This window comes from Epinephelus lanceolatus, chromosome 10 (assembly GCF_041903045.1).
Source record: "Epinephelus lanceolatus isolate andai-2023 chromosome 10, ASM4190304v1, whole genome shotgun sequence".
NCBI lineage: Eukaryota > Metazoa > Chordata > Actinopteri > Perciformes > Serranidae > Epinephelus > Epinephelus lanceolatus.
The window spans coordinates 19130151-19150257 of record NC_135743.1 but is presented as its reverse complement, the minus strand read 5'-3'; the positions used below and the strand labels follow the sequence as shown (position 1 = coordinate 19150257).

The 20107-nt window shown below is 39.8% G+C and overlaps 1 protein-coding gene across 1 annotated transcript in view; it reads right to left on the bottom strand.

Annotated features, from left to right (window-relative positions):
- grik3 (glutamate ionotropic receptor kainate type subunit 3) overlaps positions 1-20107 on the bottom strand; it is a 135258-nt gene that overhangs the window by 38628 nt on the left and 76523 nt on the right. Inside the window, exons 5-8 of the mRNA XM_033640766.2 lie at positions 18080-18133; positions 13101-13271; positions 9186-9329; positions 2803-2910 (exon numbers count right to left, since the gene is read on the bottom strand). Of these exons, the coding sequence (XP_033496657.1) occupies positions 2803-2910; positions 9186-9329; positions 13101-13271; positions 18080-18133 (477 nt within the window). The remainder of the gene's footprint in view (positions 1-2802; positions 2911-9185; positions 9330-13100; positions 13272-18079; positions 18134-20107) is intronic.

Here is a 20107-nt window from a genome sequence, read left to right as displayed (position 1 = left end):
ATGTATGTAAATATTTTGTCACGTCCTGTTTACAACCATTTTTCCATGTTTACAACTAGTTTTGCGCGTTTTTTCGATGATTGAGGCGCTTGAAGAAGCATCCGGTGTTGTCGGCAGTCGTGATAGTGGACAGTCTTCTAATGATCGCATACCCCTATGTGGGAGACCAATCAAAAAGGTCGAGAAGGAAGCACTTTTCAGAGCCACGAGGCTTCTGGTTGTGTTAGGTGGGCCTAATATAAATCCATATTGCTAATCGTTGTGTACACACAATCCTCATCATGGGCAGTATTTCATATTGGGCTTATCATTAAATATTATTACACTTACAGGAAGCAACGTAGCACGCACAAGCCGACAGGGAGGTGACGCCAGGGCGCAAACCTAGTTACCACTCCCATCTCTGGTAGAATTACGGAGATTTCTTGTCCTGTGCGAATCGGACATTTATATTACAGACATCCTGTGGTAAACTGACATTAGTCCACATCCCTATGTAAAACTAATCCCGTCCGAAAAGTACTTCAAATAGATTACTGGCTCAAAAACTATACTCGAGTTAAGAGCAGAAGTGCAGTTTAAAAAAAGGAACATGAAAAGTACTCGTTCCTTAAAAATTATACTTTTTTTACTCGTGCATTACAGTACCACCAACCCCTGGCTGCACGTGTCAAAGTGGAGAGGGAATTGGCAAAATAGTTTAGCAATGTAGAGACAAATGTTTAAAGCAGAGAATGTGCATTCAGTGTCTCACACATGCATTAGCTACAAGTGCTAATGGTTTCAGCGATAAAGCTTCAAGAATCATTGCATTCAGAAAATAACTAACAGATATTTAATGTAATGAATGAAATACTGCATATTGCAATGAAATTTGTCTGATGCTCAAAAATATAGATAAACCATTTTTAACAGATGTGAGAGGACTGTATGACCTGCCCTTATCTTCACACTAAGCTATGCCAAATATAAGAGCAGATTTTCTTTAACACTTTAGTGTTTACATACTATTTTAATAATAATTATTAATTATATTTTATTGGCATATTGATATGAGCCTCTAGCAAGTGTAAATGTGCATGAAAGACCAATATAAGGCTAAACAATGGCACTAAAATAGAACATTCTTGAAGAAAAATAGCAAATATTGCAAAAAGGTTACAGTTAATTTGGATGAAGGTGCAGTGTGGGGTTGCTGGTTGGATTACACTGGGAAAGTAATTTTGCTCTGCAGTCTCAGCGAGATAAGCCAAGAGATTTGAACAAATAAAAGGAGTTATACATGCGAGAAGCCCGCAGGCAAAAAGCTCTGCATATTGTAGAGACACACTCTGGAACATATCATTAGCACAAATAGTCCTGTGGCTGTCGGTAACAATCTCTGTTTGCAAGTCGAGCCCTCCACCAAACCCTCCTCCCGTCCCTCCCGCTTCCCTCTATTACTACAGACACCAGCTTTTAATATTCACTGGGGTTTGTGCTTGAGGTGGATCCATTTAAAGACATACAGCCCCCCACAAAAAAGCATGAAAAACGTCTGTTAATGTCCTCCCTGCCTAATCCAGAGAGAGGCATATGCTCTAATTTGAAAAGCACATTAGTTACAGCTTGTCACACAACCAAAGAGGACTCCAGGAGAGAGATTTAAAAATATCTGTGTTGAATGCTTTCCGCTTTGCGAAATTCTTTCTAATTGTACCCAATTACAATTAGCTCAATTCATTAAACATGATTAGCAAAAGACTTGATTCAAAAGTTATTTACTCATGCAACCACACGGAGAGTGTTGCGTTTATTTCACCCTCCTGAGCACCCTGGCGTTGCCTGAAAGTGGCACTCTGAGAACCTGTTCATAATTCCAGCACAAGCTCAAACTTGGGCTAATATTCAATTACAATGGATTAGTTGAGAAAAGTCCACATCTTAACCGGCTCAAACAGTTAAAGCCGATTCCACGGATATACGAGAAGGGGAAAAAAAAATCCAGCAATCCGCAACACGCTGCTGGATCAATGCTAACATGCTTGAGCGTGGGATTTGTCAGGGACACAATGAGAAGATGCTAATATGGCATCAAATACTTTTGCAAGATGACTGTGCTTCAACTTAATTGACCGCACACAGGACGAGATGCCAGTGAAAAAGAGACGAAGAATCATTTCAAAGCAGCAATGTTACAAGCTCTATTCTTGAACAGAAGGGTTACAAGCTGAAAAGCCCCTGCTATTATATAATGTTGAGCCTTTAGGGAGTACTTGAGGAAGTCATAATGGGACTTATCCCTATTTGATGTATTCATAATGTATGAAAGCCCTCTAGTAGAGAAAAGCTGTTATAGTCCAGAGGGTACTTTGCCTTGCAGTATAATAAAATAAGTTCTACATTGCCAACGTTTTACTTCGTTTTTCTCTCCCTTTTTTTTTTTTTTTGAAAAACATGTTTATACAGCTCATTACCACCAAACACCATTTTGGGCATCACCTCAAATTATCATTAAGAGAGGCTGCAATTAACACCCTAATGTGTACCCTAATCCAATTTGCTTTATGATCCACTAACTTATGCTTATGTTGAAACAGCCAATTTGCTTCCTTGTTAGGAGGTAAATGATACTGTCAGATTTGCATTATCTGTTCCACACCAAGAGGAAAATCGGAGACGTATTTGAGAAATCAATAATTGTTAAATTGTTTTTATAGTAAAGGCATTGCAGACGTTTTTCACTTTTTATACACTGCATGTGACGACACATCACTGTTCCATCTCAGCTAAGAATGCATTAAAAACAAAGGCAAAATTTACCTTTTCGAGTCCGTCCTCCTTCAGACTGATGATGTCCAGGTCGAAGTCTGTGCGTAGACCGCTTGTCTTGTTGAACGACAGCCTCCCCGTCAAACCATCCCAGTGGGACTGAAAGATAATATATCTACTTATTTATACTCATATAGCAAGTTTTACATTATTATTTTGGTAATGTAGAATACTTTACACAAGTCAAAGCCCCTGTACAATCTAATGCAATCAATACAGTAATATTTTTGGAGGCTTATAATCAATGTTTTCCAGAAGCACCAGCTCTTGGATGGATACTTGGATATTAAACATTTCTAGTCAGCTACTTTCTCACTGTTTCAAGTCACGTTAGTAAGTTCAATCAGGAAGACTTTCTTTATGCTATATCCATTCACAGTTCTCTCTCTATCCCACTCCCACCACTTCCTCTAATCAGCTGACTATGGGTATTCCCTCTCCTGGTTAGCCAATCAAACTTTGCCACGATCTCCTTCAGCCGTTCATGTCGCTGCTGCCAAACTTTAAATCTGTCCTACTCTCTGCTCCTGTCAGCTGTCATTTTAAGCAGAATTTCAACTCCAGTCACCTTATCCAGAGCCCAGGACAAGCTTATCAAAAGCCCATTCCTCTTCACATACAGATCTTCAGCTACCTCTTCATCTTCATCTAGACTCCATAGGGGGTGGTTCCCTAATCTACGATGCCTTTACTGACACCACAATGGGGTCTAATCGCCAAAGACTTTTCACATTTGTCATTTCTCACGTATGTGCACATGTAAAAAAAATATTCTTTACAGAACGAGTCTCTCCTGATTGAATTAGCTGTATTTTTTGACCAGATGAAGGATTTTACTTATTGAACCTTTGAATCTTACGTTATAAGCGAAACCAGCTGAGTTAACATTAGTGATAGCTCGGCTAGCAGTCTGGATTGGATCTCAACCACTGACGAATCAAATCACTGGAAAAACAAACATCCCGACATGGACAAAGGTCTCTGGTGTCACATGAATCATTTCATTGTTTCATGCTTTCTATTTCTACTCTGGTTATAAAACAGAGCTTCCAACAAACGGAGAGATCGTTTACAACACTAAATACGTATGATGATTTTAGGTGCATTGTAATTCTACAAAGTTTATTTTATCCCCTGTGTAATAGCCGACATGAAAAATAATCCACCTGTGATCATAAATGACCAAATCAACCATTAACTACTTTTTCACTCTTTAGTCCGGTAGCAGAAACAGTCTAGCTTTACTTTTAAGTGTTTTTATGTGAGAGTACTTTCTTCATCACCCAACTAAGTTACAGGCTGACTAATATTTTTACCGAGCTTGACATTGCATGCACTTGTGGAAAACACTGCTTCATAGTTGGCCAATCAGACTGTATAAGAGATGCTGATTCAAATGTTCCGTAGTTTACATTGCATTCTATCATACACCCAATATTTTGTCACACCGTCTGCTGTTTATGTACATAAAAAAAATATATTTGGCACAGTTTACAACATGACAAATGTAATAAGTAAGTAAACAGAGAGAAATGTACAACGGCTGTCACCAAAACACGCACACCCACCACACACTGCGACACACTATATTTCTGTGAGAGTAAAATGAAACCCACACACACTCCCACAGATCAAAAGTACAAACACAAACTGTACAGGCTGCATTTCCTTTTTTTAATTACATTTTACATCTCAAACACCTCAAACGCGTTTTCCCTCCAGACTACGGAGTTAATTAACAACCATCTCCTTTTGCTTGATTCCCCATGAGGGGGAAAAACACATAACTGCCCCCTATTATGATTCCCTGATACCCGCCACCTCCACAGATGTGTTTATGTGCAAACACGACAGTCTCCGCTTCGTACTTGTTGATGTCACACTTGTGCTAATGGAGGTAGGAGACTTGCAGCAATCATGGCGCCAACTCTTACCTGTATCTGTTAGTAAGTCTCCTTGTGTGTTTCAGTTTAGTTTTGGCACTTGTACAGTATGGCATGCTCAGCAACTGTGGGGGAATTCTTTTTTTCAGATCTCATGCCAAGATTTATTTTTTTATCTTATTCATTTACTCTTTTGTCTGTTGTGATCCGTCTGCAAAAACAGTTTTTTAATTGTCTATCTGTGTCTCTTTCATTCAGTCACAGTCTGTGATGCCGGAGTTAGATCTCTATTAAGTCTTGGTACAATAGAGTAATTAATCCTTGTGTGTCGAGTTGCGGCACTTTTCTGATATTTAAAATCTAAACTGTCACAGCCCTACAGGCTATAGCTCTCACTTGTCTCCCTTGTAGCTTGCCAGAATTTGTTGTGAGAAGATCGAAGCTTCAAGGAGAAATTTGTGGCACTCTCCTCTTTCAAACCCCCTCATACCTCATTCCATCTGGCCTATCGCCACCGAAGTGGGTGGCATGTTCAAACAGCTCTAATTCAGAGAGTGACATAAATGCCTCAGCCACATCACATCCGAAGGGCCAATTTGACCTTCAGAACATGTCAGACGCCTGTCTAGAAGAGAGTGTAAATCAGGCTGGTGTGGTTTTATAACCAAACACTACAGTATGTTTGTGTAAGGACAATGTAATGTTTTACTGGCTTTAGCTGTGATCACTGCAAGTCAGTGACATAGCTGCTAATGGTACAGCTTGTTGTTACAGCTAACAATGCTCACTGTTTCAATTGACCCTGTGCACCACACACACAAACACACACACAACATTGTTTGTTGTGCATTGTAATGGTATAGGCCCTTGCCATTTTGGGTTTGCACATTTGGAAAACAAGCAGGAATTGTTGGTACAACTCAGACACAAACAAGAGTATTCATGGATGTTGTGCCAGTTGGGGATGTGTAGCTGACAAGCATTATAAATAGGGCATCAGACTGCAGAGTATAATTTTACACTTTACACAATAAAGTCTTATAGGAATGGTTGAAACCAGTCACATCATGAGTGGAAGGACACAATTTGCATATCCTTAGCTTCGAACATAGCACTCAGTAATGACGCAGTACAACATTTTCATTGTTGATACATCGTTACATGTGGTTACACATTGTAACTCTGTTTCTCAAAATACAGACAGACAACAGGGCTCTATGCTGTAGGCATGACCCCTTATTTTTGCCAAACCAAACGGTGAAAATCAGACTACATGTACTTCCAATTAATCCCCAGGGGCCCTGTCCATACCACCTCCTTATGCTGACCTCTGACCCTCTTCCTTTTTTACTAAAGCTTAATCCCAATACATCTCTTGTCCCTACCACTTAGCCCTTACCCCTCTGTTTTGCGTATTAATGTCTAGGGGTAAGGTGCCCTTCCCTTGATGGGAAAGAGGGGTCTGTGTTATCAGATATCATTGGCAAAATGGCTGTACAAACAACAGTGACACCTACTGATGTAGTTTCTTTAATGAAGATTTATAAATTACATTAACCATTGTGTTATCTTAGTTTAATGTTGTTTCAGTGTTTTAAGGTCCTTTTCATTATAACAAGCATAACAACAAAAAAATCAGTTGTAGTAGCTGATGTCTCTGCAGCTAACTAGCTAGCTGGCTAACGTCACATTTTTATTGCTGACTTGTGCCTGTTTTCATGGCGCATTCCCCCTTTGATGGCATATGACACCTGAAATTTAACTAAGACCAGCATCGGAGTTGCTGCACTTGTTACCGCTACTGTAATATCAGTGCAGACTGGCAAGATAGGAGCATGAGTTGCTAACTTTAGCCTATAGAGCACTCCAGCTGTATGAGATTTTCACGGTACGATAACCATCTCAGAAAATATCGTGGTTTTGTGTTATCACAGTATTACAGATTTTATGTGATTATTAGTTAGAATGACCCTTAAATGACTGAAAATGGAAGGATTGTTTTGGCTGAACAAATCTTTTATTACCTTCACGAAACTTGAAGGTCATAGGGGAAGATCTCAACCACTACCCTTTGTAACTGTCTGAAGGGGCAAGGTGACACTCAAACACAAGTTAGGGGTAAAAATGAGAGATGGGATTGGGCCTTTGTCTTCAGAAACTAAAGAAACAGAAAGGATAAGCTGCTATAGAGCTCCACCTGCATTCATAGAGCCACGTTTACAATGGACAGGTTTATATATCTTACACACCTCTACAGACTTAAGGGCCCATGCATGATAACTGTACCCACCTCCTTTGATTCTGACAAAACTTAGGTCAGCCTGTCTCTCTTGAGTGGCCAAGAGAGAGTACTTTAGCAGAAGGTCACAAGACACACAACTCATAAAACAGTAGATAGCTTTTGGCAAACTTGCCAACACCTCACTGGTCTTAGTGCACTGCACTGAACACACAAGTACCAGTCTTAAATCCCCACTGGCCCCTTTTTAGTGCTATGCTCAGACCTCAAGAAAGTCACTTGCTTTTAAACAGAAGGAGGGGAAAGACCAGGAGGGTTTAAAACATCTATCCTAACCACATCTATCTTTGCAGTTTAAGAAAAAGTGGTCGGTCCCCGTCTTTGAATTCCAGTGGAGAGAAAGAGCCTGGTGTCATTATGGAAGATCAGACTTTGCTCTGTCAAGGACGCTGCCTGCTGGTTAGGGAAATCCTTGGAGAAGCCACAAGCGGTGGCCATTTCAAACCTCTCACTCACCCACACTTTCTGTCAAAGCGGCGGCTTCAAGGGGAACAAGAGGTTATATTTTTTTCTCCTTCGGAGCCCTGATTCTGCTCCTGCTTACCACTGAACTAGGATGCAAGCCAGGCCATCAGTTACCCCATACTTAGCTTCCCACATCCGGCGGGTACCCAAGATTGGAAGGGGAGTGGCTACTAAGATTATATCATGAGTTCAGGGTCACCCTGACTTCTCTGTAGTCAGGTGAAAGGACCACATGAGGGGCCACACACACAGTCCACGCTTCTCTGTGTACACCTGGGGATGGGCAATATATCTGTAATAATGTCTTAGAATTTGGATATTGTAATATGGTAAGTATTGTCTTTTCGTGGTTTTAAAGGCTGCATTACAGTAAAGTGATGTCATTTTCTGAACGTACCAGATTGTTCTAGCTGTTCTATTATTTGTCTTTCTTCATGTAGTCATTGGTTTTTTATTAAAAATGCCATTGTGTAAATATTTTGTGTGAAAGCACCAATACCTAACCTTACAATATCGTCATGCAGTATTGTCTCACAAAGTCGGTATTGAGGTACTTGGTCACAAATAATGTGATATTTGATTTTCCACCTATTGCCCAGCCCTATGTTCACTACGCTTCCTTGCCTTGCACATTAGAGCCCAAGTGCAGGCCAGGGAATGGCACAGTATGACGATGTGACTATGCTTTTTGTGACATCTAAAGGTGGCCACCGTCAGCCACAGTGGCACCCTACTCTGACTTTGACTCTGGTTCATCAGTGTTGTAAAAATTGATAGAGAGGGATGCTGTCATGCTGTGGATAGGTGAGTAGGGCTCAGTAGATGTACGGCCACACTTTAATCATACGTCATAATAAAGCTCAAGAGATCATGGCTAGAAAACAGGCCCAAAACTAGCTAAAAAGGTTGCTTAAAATAAATTGTGAATGCCATCAGGATGCTTAGCACTAAGGCGCGTAAATCGCTGACAGATTGTGCATGGAGAAAATCTTTGAACAAAGGCATGGGTACTGATCAGAAGTTGTCAGCCAGTTTGCTAATGCTAAGTAGATGAGGAAAGAGGTTTAGCTCTGCCCTTTTATATGGACAGCCCCCCCGTAGCCATCATTTTGATTGCTCTGTGGGTATATGCAAATTTATTGGGCAGTTATCACAGATGAGGGATCCTGGTTAGAGGGCGAAGCCTGTGTGAAATACAGCAGATCCGGGAGGTTAATGTTTTAATTTTCCAATAATTGCAGTGATTACAAGAGGGGAAAAACAAATGGATTTCCTACCATTTATTATCCACAGCCAGGACAAATACAAATGATTTTGTTGTTTGAACAAATCAAGATACAAATAGTAGCATCTCTGCACACCCTTAATCTGCCATTTTGCTCAGGCTTGTTTGTGTATTCTGAGGCACTGTCAGACTCTCATGTTAGATTAAATAAGAGCCGATTACACTAGTTGTGCTTTCAAAAGGTTACAGTACGTGCTTTCTGGAAAATAGGTTATGAATACAGGGAATTTATAAGGCTGACAACAACACTGCTTTGATGTGTCTATCAAGGCTTGGTTTGCTTTGTGTGTGGATATGATTGATTTGCTAGGTAAATATCCAAGTCCCGAAAGACTACATGGTCCACACTCCACTCTTATTGTCATGTTCACCACTCAATCAGTATGCTCTAATATCAATAACACTTAAATCAAATAGCAACAGGCCAAAGGTGCCCCATCACCTCTTTGATGAAGCTCATGAAGCGCCCTCCGAATCTCCAGGGTTTGTGGCGGTGGCACTGCAGTGAGTTTACCGTCATCTGCGGAGCGTGCTGGTACGAGACGGACACAATGTGGACTGCATCATAGGTCAGAGCCGCATCTGTCTGGAATAAGGGGTGAACATTAATTCAGCTGATGCCTGTGGAAAGACATAAATAGTTTGGTCGCCATCAGTCTTATCTTCACACAGATATGGAAAGATGTAAGTGAGTCCTAACAAAGGCTTTTTTTCTCATATCATCCATTAGACACTCATAACATAAGCATTTAATGCATTGTCCTTACATTTTTTTGAGGCACTTTAATGCAGGCATTACATTTTCTGATCATTTATATAATGTATAACCTGATAGTCCTTCATTTTATGACATCAAGGATATAGACTCCCTCTGAAGGCCGACTTTTTTATGCTGTAGCTATATTATGAAACTATAAATACACCAGTGATAGGCATAAGTACATGAGAACTCATGGGGATGTCAGTATTTGTTCAAGGTGTAGAGTAATTGCTGCCCAACACTACTGCTTTGTTAGCTCAGGCTAATGGAGCTGAGGTTGAACTGAGTGGAAGGAAAGCGGCTCAGGATTCCAGAGACAGTCCTTCAGCTCTGCGGCTAACCTATGTTAGACACAGTGACACAAAGTTTTGCTTATTTTTTTAATTTTAACTCTGAATTTATGGTTTAATGGACTAGTAGAAGCGCGAGTTCAATAAATGAATTTCAAATTGCACTTGTTTTCTGTTGTTGGCCAATTTACATTTACTTTTCTTATGTTCGACTTTTTATTTGCGAGTATTCAAATATGGAAGGTACTTAAAATGCCTATTACTAAAATATACACACATAATTGACCCTTGGCTAACTCCCGCCCTGGTGACAGACTGGCCAATCATAAAGTAGCATCAGGCCGACTCAGACCAGGGTTCCGACAGCAACACAACTGTGCTCCATTGACTGTAATGCAATCATTTCAGATTTCCTTTATTTTCAGGCTGGTTTTATGGTGCTAAATGTATATTATCACCTAAGGCCCCCTAATATTCACCTTATTTTCAAACACAGAAGTAAATAGTGATCAACATAGCATTGGGCCAGAACAGACCAGGGTCTGACAACAACAAAGCTGTGCTCCAATTGTTTCAGATTTCCTTCATTTTCAGGCTGGTTTTGTGGATTTGGAGCTAAATGTTGTGCCTGGGGCACATCGTGTATTAATGACACTCGTTACCTGGAGAGGTTGGAAAAAGATATACGTTTCTTCCCTGTTCCAAAACCAAAATCAGACTCTAAAAAGTGTAGGGTTAGCTAGCTAGCTACTGAAGATATAGCCTACTGAATGTATACACATGCTGCTTTTGCTTTTTAATGATTATAACGGTGAAAAAAAGACTGACCCTGCTGTACAGGAACCAGTGAAGGGAAGCAGGGAAACTTTGCTGATATTGAACCAGCTCTGTGTCATCACAGTGTGTGCAGATGAACGTTGTTTGACTTCCCCTGGAGATCCCTGCCTCAGCTTGGGGGTGAAGCCAAACACTGTTCATCTGCACACACTGTGATGCCACACAGCTGGTTCAATATCAGCAAAGTTTCCCTTTATATTCATTGTCTTCTGTAGCGATCAGCAGTGATGTGGTGGTTCACTTTTACACTGTGATCTGTAGCCTATAGTTCGGCTTTAGCTTCTAACTATCTTTGTCTTTTCAACCTGTTGTTGCTGCTGAGTCAGTTTGACATCCTGGATATATCCTTCAAACACAGACCGTAGACCCCTCTGTCTGCTTCTCTCTGGAATCACTGTTTCATTTTTCCAAAAATATGATAGTATTTCTTCAGGGAGTGCAGTTAGTTACAGTGTGGGCTCCATGCTTACTCTGTTGGACCATCACAAAGGGGCGGGGCTTAGCGGAAGGTCAGTTGAATAATATAAATTATATATTTAGTTCCTGCATACTGTTGGACAATGTGCTTTTGTATTTGGATAACAGATCCTTAAACAGTTTATTCAGAAACAATGACACTAATAATGAAAAGAGATATAAAAGTAATCAATTCTGGCACATTTGCTGCATTTGTTAATTCATGTAATGAAACTGTGACATCCATTATTGGGATATGCACATTAGTAGACACACAGATTCAAGTAAATGAGCTCCCCTTTCATTTACTAGGTAAATAATGACAATATTTAGGACCTTCTGTATGACATGTTAGACGTACACCACCAATCAGCAATTAATTTCTGGCAGTGTGTCACAAAGGCCCCCTCTGTTTATCAACACCTGCACTATAATCACACACTATTTCAGACTTCACATCCATTTATTGACAACACTACTGTAGCTACACAATCTGTAACAGTCTGAATTGTCCACCAGAACAGCCTGAGCAGCCTGTGGCTATGGATTCAACAGGGGCTGGAAGCCTTCCATAAAGATCTTTCTGTCTTGATGGCATAATTAAATTTTTGCAGATTTGTTGGTAGCACATTCATGCTATGACCATCTTGCTCTCTCACTCATCCCAAACGTGCTGTGCTGAGTTTGATATCTGGACTCTGAGGGCCATTGCAGTAAGCCAAAGTCCCTATCATTTTCCTAGAAACATACTGAGACAATGGTGCATTATCCATTATGAACTATCCATTTGAAAAAGAATGGCTGTAAAGGGATGCACCTGGTCCGAAACAATGTGAAGGGGGAAAAGCGCATCCAAAGGATAATTGGTGCGAAAGGGCTTAATGAATGTTCTCCACAGCATTATATCACCCCCATCTGTATTGTTGAAAAGGTAAAAGATAACCCAGTGGATTTGTGCTATTCCTGCCAATACCTGACCCTGCCATCAACATGCCACAACAGAACCAGGAATTCTTCTGATGAGGTGGCATTTTCTCCCCTCCTAACTCATATAGGTTTAGGGATTTAAGCTTACTGTTGCCTGGATAATGGGAGCGAAAAGTGTACTCTGTGGGTGTAATGCTAGATAGTTTGTCCTTTCTCAGACCCTTTCTATCCTTAATGGTTTGCTGAGTTGTTACGTACATAACTTGCATAGCTAATTTTTGTCTTCTCACCCCTCTAATCAACAAGACAGTTTTCCCACAAGAACCATGAGTAAATAGGAGACACTGGGGTGCACACAATCCCAGGGCAATAGTTGTTTATAAGAGGCTAAAACCACTCAGTATGCTACTAATGGTCATAGCACTTTTAAAATCATTTAAAATATGCATCCTTCCCATTCAACATTTAACTGAACTGTAGCTGAACCTCTTAGATCTGTTGACTTTCCTCATACTGTGTTTATGTGTTATTCATACTCAAGCCAGAGCCTGAAAGAGTCGACTGTTTGTGTACATTAGGGCTGCAACTAAGGATTATTTTCACTGTCGATTTATCTTTTTCGCTCAGTTGTTTGGACTTTAAAAGTCAGAAAATAGTAACCAATGTCGATTAGTGTTTCCCAGTGCCTGAGAAGATGTCCTCAAATATCTTGTTTTGTCCAGAACCCAAAGATATTCAATTTACTTTGATAGAGGAGTAAAGAAACCAGAAAAATCACATTTAAACCGATTAATCGATGATCAAATTCGTGGCAATTGATTCAATAGTGGATAACTAATTGATTAATTATTGCAACTCTAGTGTACATCAGAATATGTACCTAATAAAGAGGTTACTCTATAGTAATAGTAATTTCTGAGGTGACAGAGTTTGCTATGGCTGCTGTTAAGGTTTAAACCATCTCTTACCCTGGGCTAAAGCCATGATAGATAGATAAGACAGACAGATAGATAGATGTGGCCCCTTTTATATTGACATTTTTGTGACTGACTTTAAAATGGAACAACACAGAAGTAATAAAACATACCGTCATGATGCCCTCCAGCAGGCCCGAGTCGGGTTTTGGCGGTATCTGCCTTTCCATTGACCATTTCTCCACAATGGATGCAACCTGGGGATTATCCACGTTAAGGATACGGAAGCCGGTCATGTTGACACCGCAGAAGCGATACGGCTCCAGGTCAATGGCCATCAGGTCCTTTTGGGAGACAACAGTAATGAAGGATGGATTCTCATTTAGTCTGCCAACACTGAGCATCCTTGTTTGAAGTATTCTTCCTGGATGCTTTCTCCTCACATGAAAAGAAAAGTGACGCAGCTGCTGATTAAAGAGATGCTATATTAAGACCAAATGGAGTGAAAGGAAGGAGAAACACAGTAGTTCTCAATGTCAAATCAGGAGATTTAAGCATAGTGTCTGGAAGCAGTGTCTGTGTAATAAATGGAAAGTAAAAAGGCTCTGGTGGCAGAGTCGCTTTTCTGCTGGCAAACCCTTTTAGAATTGACAAATTGTTATTATTTTTGTGCCTACATAATAATGAATTACACTGCACAAACTACAAGCTCGTGATATATTTCGTCTTTCTTAATCATGTTCATGTGAAAGAATCTTTATAGGTGCAAATTTCTTATTTGGGAAGATTAATTATTGTTTGTAACTCAGACAAATTAAAGAACAAGAAAAAAAAGCGCCAATTCCGTTGGATCATATTAATAATTCAACACTTGCATTCCCTTGGCAACTTCTAAGCAAAAAGCAATTCAATTTGAGCCGCTGTAATTTCTGGGGCAGCCATTGTAGCTGAAGTGTGAAGTCACATGTTGACACATGTCGTGCCGGAATAGGCCAGGGGGCTTGGAAAAGACATTTGGATGAACATAGATATTTCATTAGCACCCTGTGGGGTTAGTGCTGAGAGAATGGGAGCGTGTAAGACACTTACTAAAGAACGGTCGCCGCCAGTCACTGAAATATCTCTCCTCTTTTATTCCTTTCCCACCAGAACACAGTACAGTACTCTCTTTCATGAGCAGAGATCAAAGTAAATCACTGTTGTTCTGTATGACATTCAAAAATGCTCCGAAAAGTAGATCAGGTTACAAGTTTCTGAGCTTTGAAGCTAAGAATACAAACTAACTGGGACAGAATTGTTTGTAAAAATATAATTCGTCTTTTGTGACATCCTCTATTCTATTAGGGCATTTTGGGATGTCAGAAAAGTGACTTGTTCCAATTATAAGTTCACTTTTTTTGCAGCGCTGCCTCGTTTGCACATCTGCAACACAAAATCAACATAATCCTACAGCAGCGTTAGACTGAAGTCTTTACCCAGGGAACACGCTGCACATGTCTGGGTGCATGCAGGAGTGTTATGGAGGTGGCAAACATAACAAAGTTCTCAGCTTCAGGTTCTCAGAGATAGCTATGACAGACTCATTTTAAAGGACAAGGAAGTTATTACCCCGTACCACTCTGCTGTTGCCTTTTCACGCTCTAATAAGTCGGCATTTCCCTCACCTCAGAAGATAAAACACAGACATCAGTGGATTCCATCGAGAGGAAATTGTATTGCCATGTATACCACGCAAGTATTCATCATTTTGGATCAAATCAAGCCGCCAGGTATAATCTCCTTAATGGTGTGTCTATCAATGTGACAGCTTATTGCAGCATTAGATAGATACCACACTCTGATTCTATAAAGATATCCTGCCTTTATGTGAAAAATATTGTTGTCGCACAAACTCATATCAAATAAAAGTTTCTAAGTTAATCCTCTGGTAAATAATTTTCTGTTCTATCTGCTCAGAAACCTAAACCAGTACACTGGCAAGAAGAAATGAGCGTGTCTACATGCTACACAAACACGACGAAAGGCAGAACAATGTCATCGCCACGCCATCGAGCGGGAAAGATGACACACATCATGTCTGGACATTTTGTGTCATATCACATTATCACAACAGACTGGACGTGTCTGGAGAGACTGGGAGGGTGTGTGCGCGCCAGAGAAGCCAAAACAGAGACGATAACAAAGAGTGAAAGGAACAGCACAGATCATGCTGGTATTCATTCCCATTCGGTCTGTTTGTCTCCAGATAGTCAGCGTCTCAGTGACGAGCAGCAACGGCTCCCTGCTGGGTCTGCTTGTATTAGTCAGACGAGATCATTTTTATTTATCAGAGGGAGAACTTGAAATGTTCGGGATGGGAATGAGACAGATGCATAACCAGGTTACCTTAAACTTCTCTGAGACAGAAAAAAAATCACGTTCAAGCCTAAATCGATTCTAATTTTACAGGCAGCCATTTTTTTTAATTTGTCTAAATAAATCTCATGAAAAGACCAAAACCAACAACATTTTAGATTCTCAATACTTTTCCAACTTCTTCACCCTGTCTGTGACACTTGTTCCTACTGAAGACATGCACTCAGTTGCCAGTTTATTAGGCACACCCAGCTCAAACTAATGCGTCTAACACAACCGTCCTGTAACAAATCTTACCTTCACAAAGGCAGAAATAAAGTTCAGCTTTTGTAGATTCAGCTTGATCATCTTGGAGGCCTGTAATACTGTTACTGTAAATTGTATTGCATTATACACAGAGGTGTTTTTGTTATTGAGCCTACCTCCACTGATATAAAAGGATCGCACAAAATAATAAGAAACACCTGTCAGTATAATAAATCAAATCAAATCAAACTTTATTTGTATAGCTCTCTTCATGCATTAAAAATGCAGCACAAAGTGGTACAATTCGACAGCATCACAAACTGCAGCTTCTAAAAGTACCTTGAAGTTGAATAAATAAAACCTGAACATGGAGGCATGGTTTAATGCAGGACTGCTGTATCAGAATGTGTTGGTTTTAGCTCGGTGCATCTAAAAAACTCAGTGTACATTTTCAGTAGGAACAAAATGGCGACATACCTCTATATAATTATATTTCCAAAAAAGGCTAAATAATTTCTTGGAAAATGCTGGGCACTGTAGCTTTTACCAAATGCTACACAAACAGGAATAATAGCCCTGAACTGTTCATAGCCACTGTAACATCACCCATTGGTTTTTGGACTCCCATTTTGAAGCCTCTTGTTTTGCATTTTGTTGCCATCTTGGATTTTTGGAGCCAGAAGTGACCATAGTGTGAATCTGACTGAGAACACTAGGTCACTATCTGCCACTCAAAGTAGCCTGGCCCTTAAATATGTGTGACTTTACACCTTAATAAAATTAAAATGGCTAAGTTATATGAAAATTCACTCCTGCACTGTTGTCATGCGGGGAGAAATTAGCTATAGGGACCAAAACCGTTTTTTTGTAACAAATTGTAAACATGTTTATCTCTGCCTTACAGTAGTTTTGGAGCCAACTTCAACTAACCAGTTTTTGACACTTACGCATTGGTGTCATTATTGAGCTTGTTAATAGTGCATTTGTTGGGGACTTTTTCCAGCTGTTTTAGTGCGCTAGCAAGTATTTTCGGCACCTGAAAGGTATACCTGGGATCAATTCAAGATAAACTACAGTGCACATGTTCATTGTACTTAAACTACGTGTCACCGAGTGTAAAAATGTTGCTCACTGATGTATTTTCATTAGTTTTTGGGCAATGGAAGGCTATTAGCTACACAGACAATAACTGTTAGTGGAATGGCTAGTTTTGGTCTTTTCATTGGATCTGCCAACTACAAGTAAAATATGGAATATCACCTGATTTTAGAGACAAATAATGATCAGCAGCGATCATCATGTTGACGTTAAAAATGCACGCTCCGTTCATAGAAAACTCAGCAAGCGCTTCCTAACTAACAGCAGCCTCCTCTGCATTCTGCAACAACAACCTGTGAAAAATTTTACTGACTGTTGCGACTGCAGACGGGCAAAACCAAAATTATCCATCATTAACCATCACCATCTCTTGTTTGGACACAGGAGAGGGAAACTCATATACTGTGAGTACATTAGACTTGTGTCTGCGCCACAAAGCAACACTTTAAATTTGTTAAACCACCTGAAAAAACACCACAGTCACAATGATGATGAATGCCTGAAGGCCAATAAGAATAACATAATCCCGTTCTTGTCCAGCGTCAACTCAGACAGTCTTAACAGCTGTGCTGCAGCATGTAACAGTACCATGACCACTGTGAAAAAAACAAAACATATATTCCATATGTATATGTAGAGTAGCGGATATGTATCTATAGAAGAAGCGCTACATATTCTAAGTCCTATTTTGCTGCAAGGATTTTCTGTAAGTAGTAGGAATGCAGCACATGGTTAAAGTGAAAGCAGAGGTCTGTCGATTTAATTTTGGGTAAAGACTTTTGGTACAATTTTATTTATGTTTTGCTTCCAAGAGATGCACTGTGAAAAGGGACCAGTCTTATTTTAATACAAAGATTAGCAGGGATGTAGGACAACATTTAAATGGAGGCAGCGGCCTGTTTTTTTTAAATGACAGCAATTTTCCCCTATAAACAATGAATAATCTTGATAAATAATCATGATCACAATATCAATCGAAACAATCATGATTAACTTTTTGGCCATGGTCTGTTACCTAGTCTGTTTTCTGTTATGATGTCCAGTTAAATTCATGTGTTTCATATTTGTTGGTGGAGTGCTCCCACTTTGTCCACATTTTGGTAATCTTCACTTTAAGAATATTTGGCATTTAATTTAATTATATATCACGTAAGAGCTCACAGAGGACCAATTTAGGTCTTTTTCAAACTTGGAAGCCACATTCAGTTTTGAATCTCAAGCTGTTGTTTTTTATGCTGCCACCTCAAAGACTTGTGTTGACTTCACTATAAAGCCGAGTGTTTACTACCGCACACTGAAGACTGCATTATGCCTCCAGCTTGTCAAACAAAATTGATATTATGGACTGGATCCAAACCCCATTGGCAATTAGCCACTATTCATCAAAAACTCAAGCGGTGGGGAGATGAGAACAAACGAGACTCTATTTGCATTAACAAGCATGGTACATTACCAGAGTGGTGAAGATATAGTGGTAATACTCTGTCATCATCCCCATGGTCTGGGCCTGGAAGGAGACGGAGGATGGGGAAGAAAGGTGTGAATGAATGGAGACAGGATGGAGAAAACAGTCATTTTGTTATGTCAGGGCATTTTAGAATCAACAGCACAGACAGAACAAACAATACTAAAGAGATGCATAAAAGGACTTCATCAGCGGAGAAAAAATAGCCAGGCTTTAATGAGCGTATTGACTACCGCACCGTTTATTTTGTGGGCAAGTTTCTGCCACAGCTTGTTGGGATTCCTGCACCATATGCGGTCCACAAAATTACAGAATAGCAACAGTACTTGATGCTTTTCTATGCATTTAAATGGTCTGCAATGGCTCGCGCTACGTGACGTCATTCCAGCAGAGAAGAGAGCCTTCAATCAAAAGAGCTCGGTAATCTTTGCCTCACATCCGAGCACTCCATCACTGCCACTTGTTTCACTCAGTCTACATTCAAAGGCACCACATTCCCATGGTGGCTGTTCTTCCCATTTAATTGTACCATCTGTCGTGAAAAAAAAAAAAAAGAAAAATCCAAGGTTATGTAAATAAGATGCTATGCTTATGTGAAGGCAAATTCACTTTTCCATCTATAGACATCAAGCCAAATACATGACATTGAAACTTTGTGTCTTTCTGTATTGCGTGCAGGAGTTTTCATTAATTAATTTTTCGCCACTGCTGCAGGGTGAATTTATAGGTATGGAACAATTCAATTCTGCTGTCATTACTATTCTATATCAACTTTTATTTTAGTAAACATCAATACGTTCCTGTCCCCCCACAACAGCAGCAGGGTCACAACATAAAAGTTCTTCTAAAAGACACCAGGGACGTGCTTCTCATTTCCTCACATCCGATCTGAGAGGGAATACAACCTGACAGAGACATGTTGAGTGAAGGTGAGCCTGTCAGGGCAAAGACAGGACCCGACATATTGTTGATAATCACAGCATGACGAACGAAATGTTCCAAGGGCATAATGCAGTACTTGATATTGAAACCCTTTTAAAATACTTGCGGCGGATCCTCCTTCATACCCGTGTGCCTGCTGTACCAGTCGAGTCGCATTACACATGAATTCAGCTCCATCCTTTGAATTCTACTTATTGTCTTGGATAGGACCAACCTTTTTGTCAAGCTGTAAGTGGAGCAGTCTGCAGAACTTAAGATACTGTAGTTGAGTAGCTGCTGCATTTTGTCACTGCTGCTTGCAAATCAAAACGTAGGTGTTATTCATTCCAATACGCCTTTGGTAAGAAAGTCGTTTTGGGTGACTGTCAGACAAATTTTATTGAGAGATCAAACTCTGTGTGCTGTAATATTGAGAGTGACTGGATGTACCAGATTGTTAGAATGTACTTATATCTATTTTAGTTTTATCCATATTATATTTCATTTTTTAAGCAACTCTGCTTACAGTTCTGTTCCAAGCCCTGTGTTTTATGTCAAGAAACTGAATATTTTGGGGTTTGAGACTGTTGGTTAAAGAAGGAAAGCAAATAGAATATGTCAGTTCACTGTTTTCACTATTTTCTGTCAATTTACAGAACAAACTAATCAATTCATTGAGAACAGAAAGGGCAGATTAATCAGTAATTAAAATATACCTTAATTTTTGCCCTATATCTATATACAATGACTCATACATAACCTTCTAATCACAAGATCATATATTGTACAGTACTGAGCAACATAAGCTTTCACTAGGGCTGGGCAATAAAATATATCGTTATCGAGATATGAGGCTACATATCGTCTTAGATTTTGGATATTGTATCGTGATGTGGGGGGTAAATGGTGTTTTGTACATTACAGTAGAGTGATGTAAATTGATCAACTTACCAGACTTTTCTATTTGTTTAAACACTTGCCTTAAACCACTTAGTCGTTATAAGTCCTATACTCTAGGCAACTGCACTTGCTTGAGTTTCTTGAAGACGTTTCGCATCTCATCCAAGAGACAAAACGTCTTCAAGAAACTCAAGC